Source organism: Cololabis saira, chromosome 11 (assembly GCF_033807715.1).
Source record: "Cololabis saira isolate AMF1-May2022 chromosome 11, fColSai1.1, whole genome shotgun sequence".
Lineage (NCBI taxonomy): Eukaryota > Metazoa > Chordata > Actinopteri > Beloniformes > Belonidae > Cololabis > Cololabis saira.
The window spans coordinates 25,098,507-25,115,741 of record NC_084597.1 but is presented as its reverse complement, the minus strand read 5'-3'; the positions used below and the strand labels follow the sequence as shown (position 1 = coordinate 25,115,741).

Below are 17,235 nucleotides of genomic sequence, written 5' to 3'. Positions count from 1 at the left end.
CGAAGCTCAGCTATAGTTATGTGCTCATGATGTGGCATGGAGATATTGAACGACAGGGGATGTATTCGCACACCTCTGGCTCTTACGCTGTAGCTGGAAGAATCTGAAATTAAATTAAATTAAAGTGGTATCTTATTGATTTTCCTACATGTTTCAACAGTTGAAACTCAAGAAAAACTTTTTTTTTATTTAATTGATGAAACACCAATATAAAGCAATATAAATTAACATTTGTACATTACAGTACATAACTTTAACTTCTACAAATCAAATTGGTTCAATACATAGAAAAAGTCTTTTGAATATCTAACTATATATTAATGAGCAGTATTCCACATATGCATTTATCAAAACCTATAATGGTAATAAACAAAAATAATGTTGTACCTTCATTCTTGAAACTGCGCACGATGTTGGCAGATGGCGCAGCAGTGCGGTCATTGGCAAATCGATTGTAGAGTTCCAGCATGTACTCTGGCAGGGGCTCCTTATGGGCTGCCTCGGGCCTGGTATGGGGTCTCAATCTTGTGAGATTCAGGGTGGACAAAAACTGGCTCAGAAAATTCTGCGCATTGAGGAACGAATTGGCACCTGCATTCGCACCAATCGATGTCCTGCGGTGGTTCTCAGCAGGCTTGATTGGACTGCTCCCGCTCAGACCAGCTAAGACCAGGAGCACGACACTCAGCGTGTTGACAGACCCACGATTAGAGAAAACTGAAGCAGTCATTGTTGAGCTGAGGAAAGATTTAAAATCCAAAGACTTAGAAGATGTGGATTTCTTGGGTAGGGAAAAAGATACCTGCAGACTCCCCTTCATTAAATGACAACAGGTTGCTCTTGGGACCCAAGTGAAAACAGCTTTGCCCTTGTTGATCTTGAGGTTTGGTTCTGAGGGCAGGGCTGTGCTGTCCAATGTGCTGACATGTTTGGAGATGTCACTAATGCCCTGCACTCCCCTTCTCTCTCTCACACCAGGGACGTATGACTATCCATGAAGTCCACTTATGCTGCTTCATTTTGATGCATGCTTTCTTCAAACACTGGCTTTGCTCTGATAGTTAATCTGGTTAATGGCTTTTGATGCCTTGCCCCATACTGAAATAAAAACATGGAGCCCTGATAAACTGCTAGAATGTAGATATATGAAATTACATCCAAGTCACTGAAAAAGTGTTTGCTATCAATTGTCTAATAGAGGAAATCAGTCATTAGGCTACTGTAGGCTTGGTGTATTTACATGTCCCAACTATTCATAAAGAAGCTGATTTTATTTATGTAGTTTCTTTTTTATACCCCTGTTTTTGTTGTTTTAAAGCCTGTGTACACACTTACTGGAAAAGAATATCAGCTTCAGTGTATAACATAAAAAGAAAAAATACCCATTAAAATGAGAAACTATGCACAGCATTTATTTTAATTTTCATTCAACATCGCAATGCAAAAAGGACCACTGCAAAGCAGAGCTGTATCACCTACCGGTATTGGCGAATACACATAAATAACTCTTAATTAATATCATGGGTATAACAATAAACGTTACAATATAAATGCCTTCCTTTGGAATATTAACAGTCCTTTGTTACACATGTACAATCCCACTTCACCTATCATCAACCAAGACTTAAACAGAGAACAAATGACTCCACAGCCATCTCCGAGTTACCAAGAATTAACTGAATTTCAAATAATTTGGATGGTTAGTCTGATGATAACCCTAATCCTAAATGTATTAAAGAATAAAGATTTTTGTTTGGAATTTGTCTCAAGCCTAGAAGCACAGAGGTGGACAACAAAAAAATCCACATGCTGTTTTAGGTCTCACTACTGTAGCATAACAATCTAGACGTATACAGTAGATAAGGGGTAAAATTCAAATTGTACTGTACATGTCATATATTCTTTGGAGTCATGGTTCATCACAGTTTGCATATTTGGGCTATTCCATACGTGACGGATAATCAGTCAGTCATGAGCTTCAGACTTACAGTATATCATCCTAAATGACAAATCCATAAAATCTATTGCCAAATCATTTCCTTAATAAATACATGTAAATATTTGGCACATTAAGGCCTGTAAACAAAGGAAATTATTATTATAATATTTTTTTTAACTGTTTTTTTTTCTGTTAATTTGTCTGTACACGAATGATCAGATGGCACACAACCGCATTTCAACAACGAAAAGTGTCGTTACAGGGTCTAACTGGCTCGACTGGACGTGTTATTCCGATTACACCCAGGAGTCCAGTGGTGGAGGTTTATTATCCATGAGGCCCACTGCAGGCCTGCCAGCTCTGATGAAGTGTTTCCTTTCACTCGTCGCCTGTGTCAGGAAACATAGTCAGTGTCGGTCAATTTGCATGAGAAACACTGGTAGTAAGACCAAAAAAAATCTTGAAACAAAATGTCTTATTCTCCAAACTTACATAGTCCAAGCAACTTCTGTGTCATAAAGTTTTTTTTTATGTTTAAAAGTTGTAGAATTGGTATGAACATTCAAGAGTCTGGTTACCTGAAGTGTGTCTCTTTCTAGAACGGGGCCCTTTCCATCTCCAACTCTGCCGTTTGGTTCCAAGGTGGAGTATACATCTGAGAAGGAAAAGAAAAATCATATAGCAGACAATAATGTGAAAAAATCTGAGCAGGAAGATGAATAAATCATTAATCTATAATTACTGAAAGCTTTATGGCTATTCAAACAGATATAATATTTCCTCGAGATGGCTTTAGTGGCTGTAGTGGGTAGATTTAGCCACCCAGAATTTTAAACATGGTGGTATAATATCTAAATTTGAAGAAGCAATTTAACTTAGTGTAAAGAAAAAACAGCCATATATATATATATATATATATATATATATATATATATATATATATATATATATATATATATATATATATATATATATATACAGTATATAGGATCGAGTTTCATCTTGGCATTGAGGTAGTAACTAAGAAACTTCAAACTCACTTCCCGTCTCTTTCCAAAGTGCAGTTCCTCACATCACCAACTTGTTGAAATTAGAATATAAATGCTAACTGAAAACAACAGTTATTCTTAGATCTACATTATTACACCTTTTCAGCCCATACATATCACTCACTTTTAGCTTTTAATGGTTTGGGGAAGGTTATCTGTTTGAAAGTGCATGACAACCAAGTTCATGTTTGGCATAAACCTATTTCATCTATTTGATAACTTCACAGCAAACAGCAATATGCCACAATTAAATAAGAGTACAAAGACAATATTATATGGTCTTATGATAATAATTGGATTTTTCAAAGTGGCTTGTCAACAATCAAGCTGCAGCAGTCACAAATCTTCACACTGGATCAAGAAGTTTTGGAATTTAACCTGGAAAATTTAAATCAGTAATAACAAATAGCTTTAAAAAGCGGAATATGTTAGGTTTGATGTTAATTTAAATTTTATACCTGGTGCATCAAGAAAAGGTATGCATCTCATTATATAAAAGTACTTTCAAGTAGCACAGTTTTACATCAACTGAATTGGATTACAATCAGTTTGATTGAATGGGAACAGAAAAGGATTAAAAGTGGATTGTATTTAAGTGGACTGATTTACTTTCTCTGTAAAGTGCTTGATATTACTTGGCTGATGCAATTAAATAATTGCAGCTATGTCGGTTTTGTTATGTTTTTCTTGTTGTTTGTTTTATTCAGCTTGAAATATGTTTAAGTTGTGTTCACACTTCAGAAGGTAGCCTTGACAGAAGATTCTTGTTTGATAAGAGAAGTAGAGATACCCATTTGAGAAAAATAAATGTCCAAATGAATGGTGACTGGTTATACATGAACATGCCTCTGGGAGAGAGTGCTCACACTAATAAGACAAGTCAGAACTAATAACATTCATGTGCACATCAGAGATTTAAGGCTATGTTTGAGAAAAATATGGTCTGTAACAGAAAATATCATCCTCTTTGAAGTTTGAGGAAATTCTGAATGCTTTTGGTGTGTCCTAACTAGAGGACACTTTTCTCATTAAAAAGATGATCTTATAATGATTATCTGGAGGAAGCCATGCCATGATTTTCATACCTTGGCTTTTGTCCATGAGCGGCAAGGTGATGTCATCGCCACTTTGCTTTGCACTCTTGGACTTTTTTGTCGCTCCAGAAGTTGTGGGCTTTGAAAGACAGAAATCCAGTTACTTGATTGCAACTATCATTGCAGAGAAAGTATATATTTGAAGATATGGATTTATATTATACTCTCTACACCCTCTTATTCCTCACTTTAAATTGCCATAGTGTGGAAAATCAAATACCTTAAAGTGGCTCTTGTTCCAGCCTGCTTTGTTTAAAGTGTTTCTCAGCTCCTTGTAGGCCCATATTGTCTGAAGCACATGGGATGCTGCTTTGGTCTCCCGAGCTGATTGGCTGTCAACAAAACATTGTGGTGATGCTGCTGTAAGCAACAGAGAGCAGCTTGAAGGGATTACTGTCCAAATAATTAAACTCCATGAACGATATGATGCTCTTGACATCATGATGACACTACGCTGAGACTGTATCAAAATGATGTGGATTTAAGTCATTCAGTGGCTCATTTTTATATTGTGATCTGTCAATAACATTTAATAATTCAACTTTTTTTTTGAAAAGCAAAGCATTTTATGGCATTTATGGGAAATAACAAAGCTCGTATTGTTTTCAAAAGACATTTATGTACCTTGACTTATTGATGGCCACCAGTTTCTGCACCCCGTTACACTGTATGAGTGCTCGAGCGTTCTCAGGGTTATCCACGATGATCTCATAAATTGTGTTGAGGATGGACACCACAGTGTCCCCCTCAAGATTCTTTGCTGGGTGCTGCTGCCCACAAGGGAGATTACCAATGAGGTCCCTCAGAGCGTAGCTTGCTGTGACAAACAGACAGAAGTAACAGAGTTACTGTGGATATGGAGGCACAGAGCTTTGTGGGAAAAAATGAGAGCTTTGGGATAGTACCGATTAAATCTTTATTCCTTCTATCAATGGCCAGGTTGCGAAGAGCAATGGCCACAGCTCTTACAACTTTGTCCACGTCGGAGCGCAGCAGCTCCACCAGAATGGGCAGCCCCTTCTCTTTTCTGACTGTCACTCGAATGTAGCTGGACCACTGCAAACACAAAACAATCCGCTCACTCTCTGTTGGTGATTGTGTTTGTTTGTTTTTCTTTACATTTACCTTTACCACAAAATACAGCATTACTTAGTGTTCCCAGATACCCAAAACCAAATTATTGTGCAGAGAGCCAGAGATTGTCGTATCTCGCATAAAATTATCGTACGCAACAATAACAGCGAAGGTATGGAAGCAATTCTGTATACCATAATTCAAATTAAAATGGATTAGCAAAAATTATTTTTCATTTTCAGAATAATGACGCATTTTTTGACCCATAAATAAAATTAATAATAACTTATTTAAAGTGCCTTTTTCATTTTATTCTTCGCCATTGCTCATTCTGTGACTGAATTAAAATGATACAGAAAAGAACATTAAAAATTTAATAAAAAAAAAATTATCTTGCAGAAAGTGTTACAAAATTGGATTTGAAATGCCAAATTTGAAAATGAAAATGTATTAGCAGAATGCTTTTCCATTTTTAAAATAAAGCTTCATTTTTGACACAAATAAAATTAATAATAAATCATCCAAACGGCATTTTAATTTTCTTCTTCACCATCGCTTATTCTGTGACTTAATTAAAATGATAAAGAAAAGGACATTGCTTCTTCGTTTTCATGCCCACCCCGCAAAAAAGTGTAACATAATTAAAATTGAGTTGGTAATCCCAAGTGATGCAGGAGAGTGATCGCCCTTCTCAGTCCCCAGTTTGACTGTTTTCCAATATGTGAGTTGTGCAGGTCCGGTAAAGTTGAACAGATATTCGCACATTCCCACCTCAGCGGTCAATGATTCCTAAATAAAGAGACGTAAACGAATGAATGTCGCCTGTCGGTTGTAAATTATCGTACACTTCTGACTATTGATCGTATATCGTACAGAAGTCAAAATGATCGTACAATTACGATAATTATTGTACAATTGTCAACACTGGCATTAATACAAATACGTTTTAGCACAAAAACCCAGAGATAGTGATAGGGCACTATAGGCTTTCACCCCTGTGCAGGGGGCGCAGGTTTGAATCCCGGCCTGTGGCTCTTCACTGCTTGTCTTCCTCATAGACTGGGTCTTCACCCTTCTCTCTTCCCAAGTTTCCTGTCTAGACACTTTCAAAATAAAGGCCACTAGAAGGTTGATTAATTATGTTGCCTCAAAAACAAAACTAACCAGCCGAGACAAAAAGGCTTTGGGGCATGCATGCTCATTGGCTCGTTGAAGTTGTCTTATTTGACTGTGAAGATGGATTTTACTTAGAAATAATTAGCAATGCTGTGTTACAGCCAAGCTCTGTTTTAAATGTCTTCTTGGCCTTAAAAGCAGAGAGAGACAGAGATGACGCTGTCAGAAATCTCAAATCCACTTTGCATGAGAAAATCTGCCATGTATGACAGTAATAATGGTGATCTTACTTAAAGGGAACCTATTATGGCATCTAATACCTATTTTAAACAGTCCTTGAATGCCTTAAAAACAAGCTTTTGATTGTTTTTGCTCAATAAATTAAAAATTCAGCCTCTGAGCCCTGTCTTTATCTTCCCATTCTCTAACCTCATTATCTATGCGGGATTCTGAGTGGGCGGGGCTATGATAATGAGGCCCTGTGCTGATTGGCTGCCTGAATGACGCGATACACCGCTACGAAAAAATGGCGGAAGCTCCGGCCGGCGGAGTTAGTTGTGTGCGTGGTTTCACGCATCGGAGGCCAACCTATGTAAATCGCTGTGAAAGGGGACCTGTTTTGAAAAACATGTTTTCTCTTGCTTTAACATATAAAGTGGTCTCCCCTGAGCCTTCCAACTCAGAGAAGGAGGAAAGCAACCAAATTCTGCAGTGTCTGTACAGCCGCCTGGATGAGCCATCCAGTGTGATATGGCTTCTACCAGCCGTTCAGATTCTGCTGATTTTCATTACGTAACCAAAATGCAAACCACGCCCACAACTAAACACCGTGTCCTAACTGCATGCGAGCGTCCGACTATCGTATCACACTGCGTGACATCGGACACTCTCTGTCCATCTCCCTCCAGCCAGCTGCCACTTTATTGAGGTTTTTGTAGTGAAATGAGGAGGTATCATAGAGATAACTTCTCATTTCAACTAATTGGATCAGCCGTTCCTCATCCATGACTGTTTCCTACAGCGCTTTCATCCGGGTTTCAACGCGAGCGACAGGAAGAAAATAGAAGCAGGGCGTCCGACAAATGTTCAGCTCAAAACGTTGTGCTGCGCAGCGCTGCGTCGCTTGTGGCCAGTTAGGACAGTCCAATAGAAAATAAAGCAAATGGGTGGATGGAATTGATTTTGACGCTGACGCTCGCTCACATCGCATACAGTTAGGACACGGTAACTCCGCCGGCCGGAGCTTCCGCCATTTTTTCGTAGCGGTGTATTGCGTCATTCAGGCAGCCAATCAGCACGGAGCCTCATTATCATAGCCTCCCCGCCCACTCAGAATCCCGCATAGAGAAGGAGGTTAGAGAATGGGAAGATAAAGACATGGCTCAGAGGCTGAATTTCTAATTTATTTAGCAAAAACAATCAAAAGCTTTTTTTAAAACATTCAAGGCTTGTTTAAAATAGGTATAAGATGCCATAATAGGTCCCCTTTAAAGCAAGAGAATATGTGTTTTTCATTCTAGGTCCCCTTTAAATAGATACCGTACTCATTCTGATTTGCAAACATTGTATTCATATAAAAACTACTTTATGCACGTGCAGGTAAATTTGAGTCATTTGGCATAAATAAGAAGTTTTATGCATGCTTTACAATTACAACCCCTGTAGTGAAGATAACTTGGAACTCATCCATCTACTCACAGCCCAGTGTCCAGCAGCGAGATTCTGCAGCGCTCCTGCAGCTGCCTCCAGGGTGTTGTGGTTGCGACTGCAGGTGAGAAGAGAGAGGTAAAGCCTCACCACCTCTGGCTGGTACAGAAGCTCCAAGCCTTGAACAGAAAGGCAAAAAAACTGTGTTATTCTCAGTACTATTGGCATTATTCAGCAAACTAACTTATTTAAATGCAAATATGTTTATCAGATCCAGAACTCCTTATTTCTGGGTCACTTTAAGTTGATGGGTTGGTAGGTTAGTGACTAAACATGTTGAAAGGAAGAAAAATATAATCCAGCAGGACACTGCAGAGATTTCTTCCCTTTTTTATTTGGGCTGAGCCGGTGGAGGCTGCTGGCTGACGAGTGTTGTAAGACTAACCTTGAACCATAACATGATTGTCATTCTGATTTGCATTCACTGGCTGCAGCGTGGGAGGCATAAACGGAGCTCTAATCTCTGTTATAATGGTAGCCAGTATTCAGTCCTGCAGTGCTAGTGTGATAGGTTTTTCTCAATTTCTTTATTCATGATGCAAGTTTGGCTAAAACCACTACATGGTCAGAAATTGTGTAAAGACAAAGGCAGTTGACTGACTTATACTGTGATCGTCCTTTCGATGCTGCCAGGTAAAATGTTATTACTTTCTTAGTTGATCAATCATTTTGTTTTAGTAATGAAAGTCTCCCCAAGGGGTGCAGGTGCAGATATGTGGTGTTGCATTTAAATGATGCCATGCCCATGTCATGCTTACACAACAAGTAAAGTAACAGATAAAGTAGATGTTGTACTGAAGGATGATAATATTACTACTTGAGAATGATGGTAATGCATGATGGATGCCCTTTACGCTTCATCTATTCACCATCAGCCTATTATAAACCCCACTTCTTTGCTGAAGTATTTGCATTGAATATAAAATGCAGTGAGGCTGACATCATGTTTTTTTTCAGAATTGTACCTTTCAAAAGTTCTGTGCGTTTTGGTAAGTCCAGTGTACTGCAATTTCTGTCCATAAATCCATTCTTCCAACCTGCACATCACAGATACACAAATGGACACAAACACAGCAGTTTTAATCATTAACACACAAGTAGACAATGTGGGCAAATTTACTGCAGAATATCAGAAGCTTTGAAAGAGTTCAGGGGTCCGTTTCACAAAGCAGGTTCAACAAACTCTGAGTCTAATCCTGAACTCTTAGTTGATCTACTCTGAGATCGGAAACTCTGAGTTTTCGGTTCCAGAACAGCGGATTTGAGGTAATTTACTCAACTCTAAGTAGTTTCACCGGGAGTTAAGCGCGAGCGTGAGGGAAATAAAAAGCCAGCATGAGTAGATCGCTGATACAAGGATTCACCATGGCAACCGGCGACACAAAAGAGCGACATACATTTTCTTTTTTTTCTTTTTAACTTTATTTATCTTTTCAATTTACAAAATCCCTTTGAGGAAACGTTAGTTTGCATCTGAAGATCCACATACTTCACGCCACTGGAGTTAGAAGCGTTAATACGTGCATATGGCGAGTATGAGAGCATATTTTGAAAAAAAAAAATGAAATTTTATTGTCAATTAGATCAGGGCCGTCAATTGGGTACGGCAGCTGCCACACCTCGGCTTCAGGGGAGAATGTAAATGTTTTTTTTTAAATACATTTATGGAATTACTCTGTATCTATTTGTATTGATGTATTCTAATACTTCATACATATAAAATAACTACAAATGCATATCAGAACAACATGATGGATTTCAGTAGGTATTATCTATCCCAACACTTGTACCCCCCCCCCCCCCCCCTCATATCTTTAAATGTCCCAGCGTCCCTGACGACAGTGGTCGCTATCAATCTCGTTTTTAGTGCGCTCTGCAGATATAATATATGTCCTGCCATTTTCTTTCTTTTTATTTAAATTGATTTATTTTATTATATTTATGTTACTTATGTAATGACTTATGCACTTCATCCACTTTATGTCTCATACTGTATTTGTTTATTTAATTCCTTGATGCCTGACTGTCCACGGTCAATGTTCTGACTGTAATTGGAACTTTTAAATAAAGTTTTAAATAAAGTTAAAAAAAGTGCGCTCTGCAGTGTTACTAACTTACAAAAATTAAAATGAAGCAGACAACCACGCAATAAAAAAAAAGAAAGAAGGCAAGTGATGGGTCCAGAATATATTAACGAGGCTGTTAGCCACTGATGGATTAATTATGCAAGTTCATCTCAAAGTAAGATATAAATCCTCTGTTTAAGGGAAATATTTGACTTTTTTTTACTCTCCCTCTCCTTTTTGCATTTGGACTTTAACTGTTTGAAGTTAAACTGGGATGTCCCTGTGATATTGTTGCACTGACATAGTGAATAAAATACGTTGCGTTTGTCAGATACGCCTTTTCTGCTCTCTAACTCTGCCGCTTGCTGTCCGTGGTGCAGAAAACGGATGCGTATTGCGTAAAGACCCATTGGCTGAATTGACGCCACTGAGGGAGGAGACAGAGAGAAACTCCAGGTTCACTGAAATAAACCTGGTCCCGACCAGGTTAGATTCAGAGAGTCTGTTACTACGGTAACTGACCGAGAGCTTAAGTTACCTCTCTTTGTGAAACAGGCTAGAGTTACCTCTCTTTCTCTGGTTTGAGTTACCTCCCTTTGTGAAACGGAAAACTCAGAGTTTCCCTCATTTCAGGGTTAACAGACTCAGAGTTTTCACTAAACCTGCTTTGTGAAACGGGCCCCAGGAGTAACGAGCAGACTGACCTTGACTAAACCACTCCTCTGATGAATGCAGTTTGAAGGGAGAAGAACAAAGAGCAATGTCAGAGATTAGATTATGCTGCAACAGGACACAGCAGCAGAAAACACACAGCTCCTCCGTGTGGGGAGACTCTGAGCTGCTGACAGGATGTTTGCTTTGAATTGTGAATTTTGTTTGAAAACACTGCAAACTGCAACCCCAAAAGTTTCCCCACAATACCTGACATCCAGCACAAACTACTGCAGTTTTATTATCCCACATTAGCTTTTAAATTAACTATATGTATGTGTCAAACATTATTGTCCACTTTGGCTTCTAATTGTCACGCCAACTGTGTGGTGTAAAAGTTACGTGTTGTACTTTGTTACACCTGTTACTGTAACAAAGTACAAGCAGCCTTTAATCAAATTCGTAACCTGCCGTTCCTCAAGAAGAGCAAAATATATCAGTGGCTCCACCATGAGAAGGGATGTGAAATATTCAGGCACTCTGTGGCATAAAAGTGGGAATACAAAATGTGAATCTGAATGCTCGAGGCAAAGACGTGCCAACAGCAAATGAAAAGTAGTTGATTTTACTGTCTTTATAGATTATGACATTTTTTGGTGATTTTTTTCATGGTTGGCACTGCAAAAAACAGCTTTATTATAACTGCTTAAAGCCCAGAGCTATATTTTTTTAAAGCCTTTTTTAAACCTCCACCAAAAACAGAAACATTCTTAAATTCAGTCAGAATGTTCTCCAGAACTGAACAGCCGTGACCTCTATGGATGAAAGAAACTTCACCTGTAACACCCGGGCTGAATTATATCTGAGAAACTTTGATGATTCTAGTACAATTTCCAAACTGTAGGTTACCCAAATTTCTTGCAACAAAGATCATTCAAACATGGCTGATTGAATGACTGCATTTGCTTGTAAACCTTTGAAAAGTTACCTTGGTTACTTCATTATTGCCACAACAAAACATTGTAGAGGCAGTTTAGGAATCACTAGGTTAATCCTTTACAGGCCATGTGACCATATTTGGTAACTTCAGTAGAACTACATACTATGATTATTACAAAAAAAGTTACAAAGTAAAAGAAGATCCTTTTTCCAATAACCCTCTAGAGTTGAAATGTTCCATCATTTTATTGATTAGCCTATAAAGGGTTAAACTCCTGTAGACACGCTGAACATAAGAAATGCTAGATTCATAAGAACATAAGACATGCTAAAGAACTGTGAACATTAAAACCATCTTCTGAATCTCAAAAGAAGCAGAACATACAGTGAACATCCATCTACTACAAAAACAAACAAATCAAAGTTCCTCTTGCAACAATCGAATTCAGTAAAACTCAACTTCTACTACCGTAATAAAGACTATACCTTTAGGTTTTTTCCCTGCACAACATTCAGGGTCATTCTTCTTCTTCTGATGCCCCACAGATCTCATGAGATGACCAGCATGGGGCTCCTGAAGCCGTTCAGCTCCTGGTACTTCTTTGTGAACATGATAGGACAGGTTTCGAAGGATGCAGACACAATTCTCCACCGACTAAATAGAGAGCAGTTAAAACAGACGCCAGTGATTATGGAGAAAACGTATTAAATCATAATGACTAATGCCAGTTTGCCATATGAAAAAAAATGCACTGATTGATTTTTCAAATTTCAGATTTTTTTAAACTTGCACTAAATGTTTGCAGATGCATGCTGTTAAATTTATTTGAGATAATTATTATTTCTGAAGGGTAGCTCACTTGATGGATATGAAATGAAAAATTAACTGGAACCCACAGCTGTTTGTGGGACTATGTCTAATGAACACATTAGACCAAAATGAAATTTTGGCCTTAAAGCTCAGCACCATGTTTAGGGAAAATCCAGGACAGGACAGCAGTTCAGCAGTTGTTTTGAATTAGTAAGACCTGGGTACCTTGTAATTACTGAGTCAACCACAAACTCATCTGTATAGCACCGTGTTTCAGAAGAAAATGTGAGGTCATGTGTCTAACAACTCGAGCATTGCCAAAACTGGGTCATGCAGCAGGTAAATGATCCAAAGCACACCAGCAAATCTACATCAGAATGGATGAAAAAATTAAATAAAATAAAGTAATCAAGGTTTTGGAATCTCTGCCAACACCGTTTACGGTGCAGGGTGGGGAGCTGTTGACCTCGACTGGGGACATCGTCAGACAGTGGAAGGAATACTTCGAGGATCTCCTCGATCCGACTGACATGCCTTCCATTGAGGAAGGAGTGTGGACTCTTGAGTACGTAAGTCCTCAGTGGCAGGGCACCGGGGGAGGATTAAATTCACCCTGAGTACCTCAAGTTTCTGGATGTCGTAGGGCTGTCCTGGTTGACACGCCTCCGCAACATTGCATGGAGGAAGGGGATAGTGCCGCTGGAGTGGCAAACCGGGGTGGTGGTCCCTCTTTTTAAAAAGGGGGACCGGAGAGTGTGTTCCAACTATAGGGGGATCACACTTCTCAGCCTCCCCGGGAAAGTCTACGCCAGGGTACTGGAGAGGAGAATAAGACCAATAGTTGAACTTCGGATTCAGGAGGAACAATGCGGTTTTCGTCCCGGTCGTGGGACACTGGACCAGCTCTATACCCTCTGCAGGGTGCTTGAGGGTTCATGAGAATTTGCCCAACCAGTCCACATGTGTTTTGTGGATCTGGAGAAGGCATTTGACCGTGTCCCTCGTGCCATTCTGTGGGGGGCACTTGGTGAGTATGGGGTCCAGGGCCCTCTGTTAAGGGCTGTCTGGTTTCTATAGGATCAGAGCAGGAGTTTGGTTCGCATTGCCGGCAGTAAGTCAGACTTGTTCCCAGTGCATGTTGGACTCCGGCAAGGCTGCCCTTTGTCACCGGTTCTGTTCATAATTTTTATGGATAGGATTTCTAGGCGTAGCCAGGAGCCGGAGGGGATCCGGTTTGGGATCCACAGGATTTCATCTCTGCTTTTTGCGGATGATGTTGTCCTGTTGGCATCATCGGACTGGGACCTTCAACATGTGCTGGGGCGGTTTGAGGCAGAGTGCAACGCGGCAGGGATGAGAATCAGCACCTCCGAAACCGAGGCCATGGAGTTCAAGTATCTCGGGGTCCTCTTTCATGAGTGAGGGAAAGATGGAGCATGAGATTGACAGACGGATCGGTGGAGCGTCCGCAGTTATGCGGTCGGTGTACCGGACCACTGTGGTAAAGAAAGAGCTGAGCCGAAAGGCGAAGCTCTCGATTTATCGGTCAATCTATGCACCTACCCTCACCTATGGTCATCAACTTTGGGTAATGACCGAAAGGATAAGATTGCGGATACAAGCGGCCGAGATGAGTGTCCTCCGCAGGGTGGCTGGACGCTCCCTTAGAGATAGGGTGAGGAGTTCAGTCACTCGGGAGGAGCTCGGAGTCGAGCCGCTGCTCCTTCACATTGAGAGGAGTCAGCTGGCTTGGGCATCTCTATTGGATGCCTCCTGGACGCCTCCCTAGGGAGGTGTTCCAGGCATGTCCCACCAGGAGGAGACCCCGGGGCAGACCCAGGACACGCTGGAGAGACTATGTCTCTCGGCTGGCCTGGGAACGTCTCGGACTCCCCTCGGAAGAGCTGAGGAAGTGTCTGGGGTGAAGGAAGTCTTGGCATCTCTGTTAAGACTGCTGGCCCTGCGACCCGGCCCCGGATAAGCGGTGGAAAATGGATGGATGGATGGATGGAGGTTTTGGAATGTTGTAGTCAAACTCTCGAACTCCCAAAAAATGCTAATATGAGACCTTAAGTACATATGCAAATACCCAAAAACATCAGCGAACTGAATCAATGTTGTAAAGAAGAAAGGGTTGAAATAAAAGAGGGATTAAAAGAGGGAGGCTACCTGTTGCACGTTAATTATGTTCTGAATAATTTTTTCTACTAATAATGGCTTTGATGAATAGAACCATTATTTAATGAAAACTACGTCTCAGGTTTATTCTTATTATCCATTATGAAAAATGAAGACTCCAGCAACCTTATTGCCAGTGTCCTTGTTGATGACCGCTGACTGGAGGGCATGAATGAGGGCTGCCACCAACCCCTCACACTCCCTCAGTCTCTGCCGAGCCTCTGCCCCGTCCGAGCTGACGTTCCTGCAGAAATAACTCAGTTGGCAAAGCTTCAAAAGCTCAATTTTTCTTATTTATTTATTTTTAATTCATGGCAACAGACTAGGTTACCTCAGGCATCCAGTGGTGTTCTTAAAGACAGTTGTCCACTCAGCGCTCTGCAGTTTGGAGGCGTTGGCTGAGTCTCTCCTCCTCCAGCCTGAGTGTGGGATGATGATTTCATCAGTCAGTGTCTGAAGTCCTTGGTTGATGACCGTCATCTTGAGTGGCTCATGTGATGAGAGGTTCCATAGAGTGCCTGATGTGAAAACAGAAAGGAGATGTGAGGTGCCACTCTAAGGCTGTCACTCAACGTTATAAAACTAAAAAGTTTAACTTTACCTGTGACCAACTCTTTGACCTCCACAGTGCTTGACTTTCTCAGCAGTCTTACTAAAGATTGGATGCCATCACAGTTCTTTATGGCCATTTTATTATTGTGGTCTTTTCCATAGGATATGTTTCTCAAAGCACCACAAGCCTTGCGGTGGACTTCAGCCTTAGGATGGTCCAGTAATTCCACCAAGATGGGAACCCCGTTTAGTTGGCGGACCTCCTGCTTGATTCGATCATTCTCATAACATAAGTGCTGCAAATATGCAGCGGCATTGGACTTTACTGGGTCCATTGGGTGGCTGAGCATCGAGATCACCTCGTGCAGATTGGGGTCTCTCCAGCGTGGGTCTCTCCGGATGCTGTCCAGGCTTACCATGCTGCTGCGCTTGTTGGGAAGCTGCAGGGTCTGGGCTCGGCACATGGCCTGGAAGAAAGGATTCAGGTTCCCCTCCAGCTGGGCCATGAACGCATCATCATAACCACTCCTGGAGAGATACAGATAGTCATGGACGCTGCACTTGTAAGAAAGAAAAAGAGAAGTTACACCTTTACACAAGTTCCACAATAGATTCTTTCTTTGTCAGGGTCATTGACTTACAGGGATCCTGACTAGGTGCATGGCAACACCAGATGACAAAAAAGCTTGATGTGGATTTAATTAATTTCGAGCAAAGCCAGGTTATCTGTTTCTGCCCTTAACCAGACTTAAACACTTTGTTAGTGTACGCTTTTACTCCACTGTATTTAATTAAGGAAATATTGCATGTCCCTTCTATACCGCATAATTGATTAGGTTTTTTTCAAGATGAATATCTTTACACTCTCATCAAAAGCAGCTTGTAATTGAAGGTGCATTTCAGATATCTGTGGTTTGCTTGTAGCTCCTCCCACAGCCAAATCGTTTTTCCTCACTTCCCAAATCAATCAAACATTTCATCAAAAATTAACGATTAAAAAGAAAACCTTTTTTCATGGGAACCATTACATTTTCTTGACTACTCTAACTGCAGCTTGCTTCTTATACTTATACTGTTTTTTCAAATAATTTATAGGGGTTTGGTTTAAATTAGCACACATGAAAACTTTTCTCAGCTTCTAACAAACCGACAGACAGTGTCAACCTTCTTGTATCATTCTCAACAAGACCTCTTTCGAGTTCAACATGTTTAATGAAGTATGTTCTGTGTTGTTTTTGCATCGAGTAAACAGGACTTGCATGTGCCTTTTTGTAAATAGTTATGTCACTCTATATGGGCAGAGGAAATGCTTCTGGCAAGCAATAACTGCAGAAACCTCCTTATTTATCAACTTTGCAGCAGACTGCCATCTCTGCTTGATACCAACTGCAACGTAAATGTGGCCCATCTGTCTTTCTATTATCCAGGCTGACTCATGGGAAGAGAGTAGCTGCTTCCTCAGGATGTCTACGACTACAGAGTTTGATACACGTTGTTATCATTGTAGGTCCTCCAGGATAAAATTAGCAGAAGTGTTGTTTTTTTTGTTACTGAAGCAATATGTAGCTCTACATATTCTGTGTTCCATTATTTGTCTCTTCCATCTGTGCTTATGTTTATCTTTGTTATTAAGAGTCTATAATATGCTCATAAAAATCTATAGTGACATTTTATTTTGACTTCTGGAACTCTTCATTATAGATTAAAATAATATATATTTTGGTGTTTAAAGTGACGACCAAGTCAAAAAATGTGACACAAGACAACCTTAAGGCTGAAAATACGTCACTGTATGAGACATTCAGATTTGCAGATCAGACAATTATCCATCCTTGCAGTCTTTAGCTCTACCCAATATCACATCTTGTTGCTTTTGTTCTACATCTGACATGGCTAAAAAAAGCTGCAAAACCAAATCAAAAGAGACACACTGTGCAGAAAAGGGTTGGAGCACAGTTAGAAGGTAAATTCCACCCCATTACAGATTATGCCCTGTAAAAAGAGGCTGAAGAGATTTGGTTGAATGGTGCACTTTTTACACAGAAAACTGTCGGCATGA

General features: G+C 40.2%; 2 protein-coding genes across 2 annotated transcripts in view; both read right to left on the bottom strand.

Moving 5' to 3' along the window:
- Positions 1 to 930, bottom strand: part of LOC133455220 (bone morphogenetic protein 10-like) — a 3,071-nt gene extending 2,141 nt beyond the window's left edge. The window contains exons 1-2 of the mRNA XM_061734149.1: positions 388 to 930; positions 1 to 103 (exon numbers count right to left, since the gene is read on the bottom strand). The exon at positions 1 to 103 is cut by the window's left edge and continues 2,141 nt beyond it. Coding sequence (XP_061590133.1) covers positions 1 to 103; positions 388 to 820 — 536 coding nt within the window. The 5' untranslated portion in view covers positions 821 to 930. The remainder of the gene's footprint in view (positions 104 to 387) is intronic.
- A 502-nt stretch (positions 931 to 1,432) lies between these two features.
- Positions 1,433 to 17,235, bottom strand: part of arvcfa (ARVCF delta catenin family member a) — a 31,541-nt gene continuing 15,738 nt past the window's right edge. The window contains exons 4-16 of the mRNA XM_061734159.1: positions 15,226 to 15,704; positions 14,956 to 15,142; positions 14,751 to 14,868; positions 12,122 to 12,290; positions 10,750 to 10,767; positions 8,945 to 9,016; positions 7,971 to 8,098; positions 4,988 to 5,138; positions 4,707 to 4,899; positions 4,303 to 4,414; positions 4,074 to 4,161; positions 2,518 to 2,594; positions 1,433 to 2,328 (exon numbers count right to left, since the gene is read on the bottom strand). Of these exons, the coding sequence (XP_061590143.1) occupies positions 2,236 to 2,328; positions 2,518 to 2,594; positions 4,074 to 4,161; positions 4,303 to 4,414; positions 4,707 to 4,899; positions 4,988 to 5,138; positions 7,971 to 8,098; positions 8,945 to 9,016; positions 10,750 to 10,767; positions 12,122 to 12,290; positions 14,751 to 14,868; positions 14,956 to 15,142; positions 15,226 to 15,704 (1,885 nt within the window). The 3' untranslated portion in view covers positions 1,433 to 2,235. The remainder of the gene's footprint in view (positions 2,329 to 2,517; positions 2,595 to 4,073; positions 4,162 to 4,302; positions 4,415 to 4,706; positions 4,900 to 4,987; positions 5,139 to 7,970; positions 8,099 to 8,944; positions 9,017 to 10,749; positions 10,768 to 12,121; positions 12,291 to 14,750; positions 14,869 to 14,955; positions 15,143 to 15,225; positions 15,705 to 17,235) is intronic.